The sequence below is a fragment of the Brassica oleracea genome, chromosome C6 (genome assembly GCF_000695525.1).
Source record: "Brassica oleracea var. oleracea cultivar TO1000 chromosome C6, BOL, whole genome shotgun sequence".
Classification (NCBI taxonomy): domain Eukaryota; kingdom Viridiplantae; phylum Streptophyta; class Magnoliopsida; order Brassicales; family Brassicaceae; genus Brassica; species Brassica oleracea.
The window spans coordinates 20,079,308-20,084,051 of record NC_027753.1 but is presented as its reverse complement, the minus strand read 5'-3'; the positions used below and the strand labels follow the sequence as shown (position 1 = coordinate 20,084,051).

Sequence of the window (4,744 nt, the reverse complement as noted above, 5' to 3'; positions counted from 1 at the left end):
TTTTGGGTTTGACTCCAAGTTTTGAGTCACACTTGACAATTCTCCCGATTATGTATGATACTATATTTCCAGTTTATCATACAATCAAATAAGACCTATATATTAAAGGAATTCATATTAAAGCCTCTTTATATAATCTTACTTTAAGAAGTTAAATAGAGAAAGCTTTCACTAAACAGCATTTTCTTTGTGACTCCATTACTTACCCATATTGTAAATGTATAATTTAATATCATAAATAATGATATCTGATCAAGCATATGCCAAAGTAATTTTTTTAAGATAAAAATATCAAAAGTTAAAGAAGTGTGAATTTTGTATTTCCTTGTATAGGGAGGTAATGCTTATCTCTAAGGAGGGGGTAAGCGGCAAAAGCACAAAAAGACGTCACACCACTTGTGGTTAACACCATCCTTCTAATCCCAACCTCTTCCGCTGCAACCTCCGTGGTCCTACCCCAAACAACGTCGGACACCAGACAACACGCCCTCTCTCCTCCACCTACTTCCGCCTTCAGAGACTCACGAAACGGGTCCGCGTAACCTTCTCTCAGCTGACGAATGAATGTGACGAGGTCCATACCTGAACCATCCGGTTTGGATAGAGGGTCTTCTTCTTCTCCTTCGTTGTGGTGATGTATGGTTCGAAAAGTGAAGTTTGGATAGTGAGTAGGATCAGGGAAGTTGAAAGACGTGTTGATGATCGTGATGGAGAAGCCGCGGTGGTGGAATATTCTGGCCAGTTGGACCAACGGGTTGAAGTGTCCTGGAAATGGTAAAGGGAACATGATTATTCTCTTTTCTTTTCTCTCTTCCATGATTATTTTTCTTGTTATTGGAGAGTTTGGATTATTTTGAGTTGTTTGTGTGGTTTTAAACTTCTAGTACGCCGCCGAGAACCACTTGGGCAAGTTGGTGTGCTACCTTCGTAGGCTACTCAAAGTCTCAAACACGAGTCGAACTTTTGATAGTGGGATTACATGGGGCAGTGGACCCCGACCAAAAAAATAAAATAGATGATAATATATCTGTGGTTCCTGGTTTGTGTATAAGAGAATGTTTTTTTCACTGTAAGATCCATTGATTTATAACCTAAGTCAGCAAGATATGGAATCCAAAGCTAGCGAGTTATACCAAACTCCTAGAAAACTAGAAAGCCAAAGGGAATAAGACACACATTCCTTTGGAGACATAAGTCGGCTGAAAACAAGCCGAATCCCCAAAAACATAAAACTAACTAACTATACAACGGTTAATTTATCAAAAAACTGATTATCATATAAATTCCGGATCTTACATCCATAATGTTTTATAAGGCCAAAGTTAGCATTTAGAAATTGATTTGAAAATAATCATTTATAGTAAGGAAACCAACCCCATTGTACTACCATCAGACCACCAACACTTTGGTAACTATAGAATCTCAATTTCAATTTTATTTGTTTCCAAAATTAAATTGCACTATTTCTTTGAAAACAAATGTACAACAAACCCTTCTCAAACGCACTCTTTTGAGATGAATCATCATTTTATTCCATTTTTCTTGATTTCTTACCGGTCTTGAGAAATCTATCAGACGTTATCCCAAATCTATCAGATTTCAAAATATAAAAAATAAAGGGCATAAACTTTCATCGACGTTTAGTAAATGTAGGAAAATTTACTTCCAGATACAATATTTTTCCATTACCAATATGATTTCACTACAAACTTTGCTTCATTTATTCAAACAAACCAACAAAATAAAAATTACATATAGTTCATTGCAACCCTCAGATTCCAAAAAGAGTAGAAAGCACCCAAATGTGTACTCTCAACACATCCTCTATGGTGTTGCACTGCAACTACAACTACAAAGGCATAATCTTCACCCAAGGAAGAGCAGCTGAAAATTCCTCCAAAGGCCACCAAAAATAGTTCTTATTAAAACCCTTTTCTACATTCTCCTAATCAACAAATATAAATTAAGCAATAACCAATAAAATATCAATCCAATTCACCCCCACCCCCCCTTCCACACACAATTCTTCTTTACTATAACCAGTAACCATCACTAACTGCGACCGTCTCCGTTTTCTTCAAAGTCCTGAATCCTACTGTAGGATTCCTACAGTACAACCATTCATTCTTGTTGAAGATGTCTTTCTTCCTTCAGACAGCCACCGTTACTGCAGTTTTGGAAACTGAGTTTCGGAACCGAGGTTGGGGATGTTCGAATGAGTACTAAGACGAGCTTGCGAACGTGAGTTACACCAACCAGAGAATGTTTGAGTTTTAAGATGTTGTGTCTGAACAACCTTTGTCGGGAGCTCAACACATCCACCTCCTGAAACCAAGTATTTTATTTTAGATTCCAAGGAGCAGAGCACACGACTTAAAATCCATGGAAAATTAGTGAAAGTTACCTCCTTTCTTCCGGGAATCTAAAGGGTTTCTGTGATTCTTGGGAAGGAAAACGCCGGTACCAGCAGACGGTTGTTTAGCGGCGGCGAAAACGTCTCTACGGGGAAAGGGAAACGCGATCAAAGCGGGCTGCAACGTCGACTCGAATCTAATCGGAGACTGATGGTAGTTAGAGATTTGCGGTGGCTGCTGCTGTAGCCAGTAGTAGTAGCTACCAAACGCAGCGTTTTGAGGAAATGGGATGAATGGATTAAGATTAGGGTTTGTGCGGCTACAGGGTTTTGAATCAAGATTTGCCCTTTTGATCTTGGCGACTTCGCCAGCTGCAGCAGATATTACTTTCAAAGAGTCTTCTTCAACACACGGAGACTCTGGCCGTGAAGGGGCTTGCGAGAACGGACCACTGGGACTTCTGTTTCCAGAGGTTGTGAAGCCCCCGAGTCCACTCCGAGTTGACTCAGTCGAGTTCACCTGAAGAGAGATTGAGAAAAATGAAAGAAACTGTTAATGTTTAGTTTGCATTATGAGATAACATTTGAAAAGAGTGAAGCTTTTAACAAACCTCAGCAGCCTTGACGAAGGGAGGAGGAGGAGAAGGGAGGCGCTGAGTAGAGAGAGCGAGTCTGCGAGTCAACCCGGCAAAGAAGTCATCTTCGTCTTCGCTAGTTTCGTCTTCCGTCTCTGTTGAGTCTACCGGGGAGGTGAAAGCGTGGGAGTCGAATTCGTAGGGGAACTCGTTAGGGAAGCCGAGTTGAGTCAGGTTTGATTCGGTGAAAAGGGCTTTCTCCATCGGTTCAAGGTCAGAGGACACGGCGGCGAGTAGCGGCGAGTAGCGGCGCGACCATAACAACAGTGACTAAAAAGAGAGAGAGAGGGGCAGAGACTCCAGAAAGGGTTCTCTCTCTTTATAAAGTAAAGAGGGTTTAATGAGGAGAGACAGCTATTAAAACATTGTTATAACTCCAGAGAGGGTTCTGTAACTAGTCTGTAATTTTTTTAATGGTTTGACTCCCAAAATATAAACTCCAATGAGGAAACGAGAAATCACATGGGCTAGTGGGCACACACTATGTGGGATTTCCACTATAATCATGTCGGTGCTTTGAATCTGTGCGACCGAAAACAAGGTTCTCCTCGGCGATCGCACAAATCATTTTTTTATATTACTTCACTGCTAATATATTAAACATTCAAAATTTATATTATTTTTTTGTTAAGGGGTTTCCAAAATTTATATTTTATATGGAGGGATTATCAAAACTATATGATATATCTGTTGACAAAAAAAATACTGTATGGCATAACTTGCATACAAACTAGATATCTAAGATAAGCAAGAGGGGAGTTTAAACAAACACTACCAATATTAGGATAAATTTGGTGAATATTCACAAAGAGAGTATAAAATGAGTAGTTAAAGGGAGTTGAAGCACTATCTTAATGTATTATACTATATTTATTAAGTAAATAGTATAGAAAATCCGATTTGGTCTTCGACAGAAGTTCATGGAACCACTAGATGCTTAAGAATTAGTGATTTTAAATTGTGACACCCAATCCGGCATTGGAATATCATAAAAATAAAATCAGTTGTATCTTCGTAGCCCGAACAGACTTTTACCCAAGATAACAAAACAGTTATAGGTGAATAGACACTTTCATTGAACGTTTGGAAGGGAAACACTCTTAAAAAAGGAAACAAGGGTTAAGACGGTTTCCTTCTCCAATGATAGGGTCGACCACTTATTTCCCCATGAGAACTATTGTATAGTGCTATATGTCTCCGAAACTATTGCTTCTATCTGTTTGTCTCCGAGAATAAAGTTCAATTCCTATTTCCTCCCGAATATAGTTCGAAACCTATTTCTCTCCAATCATCGAATTAGACGGTATACTATCAGTTCCGATCTATGATGTAAACCAGAGCTGAAATAAACCAAAATATAGTCAATTAACCATACCAAAACCCGACCCATTAAAACATGAAAACCCTCTTGTGAAAACCCCAAATCGCAAAAATCAGTGAGAACCCTAACTTTTGAAATTAGTTTTAATCTTTGTGAAGGTGATGGCTGGAAGTCGGAGCAACACGTCTGGAGATTCGAGGGGATCATCGTCTGGTCCTCGGCCAGAGGTGCTGGAAGATTTTTTAGTGTTCCTAAGAAATGTTGGTGTGGTGAGCTAATGGTGACGGTGACGTTGACGTCCAATTCCGACTAGAATCCATACCAGAGATACTTGCGAGGTTCATTTGCGGCAGAGAATAAGGTAATGTAATTGTTTCAGATAGTGCTTGGGATTTTTCTTTTTGTTTATCAGTGTTGTGATTGTTTTTAATTTGT

General features: G+C 39.2%; 1 protein-coding gene and 1 pseudogene across 1 annotated transcript; both read right to left on the bottom strand.

Annotated features, from left to right (window-relative positions):
• LOC106300270 overlaps positions 1–995 on the bottom strand; it is a 3,998-nt pseudogene extending 3,003 nt beyond the window's left edge.
• A 665-nt stretch (positions 996–1,660) lies between these two features.
• LOC106300269 lies at positions 1,661–3,375 on the bottom strand. Its single transcript, XM_013736377.1, has 3 exons — positions 2,965–3,375; positions 2,405–2,873; positions 1,661–2,325 (listed from the first exon to the last, which is right to left on the bottom strand). The coding sequence occupies exons 1-3, from the start codon at positions 3,190–3,192 to the stop codon at positions 2,165–2,167; spliced, it is 858 nt and encodes a 285-aa protein (XP_013591831.1). The 5' UTR covers positions 3,193–3,375; the 3' UTR covers positions 1,661–2,164.
• Between the last annotated feature and the right edge of the window lie 1,369 nt (positions 3,376–4,744).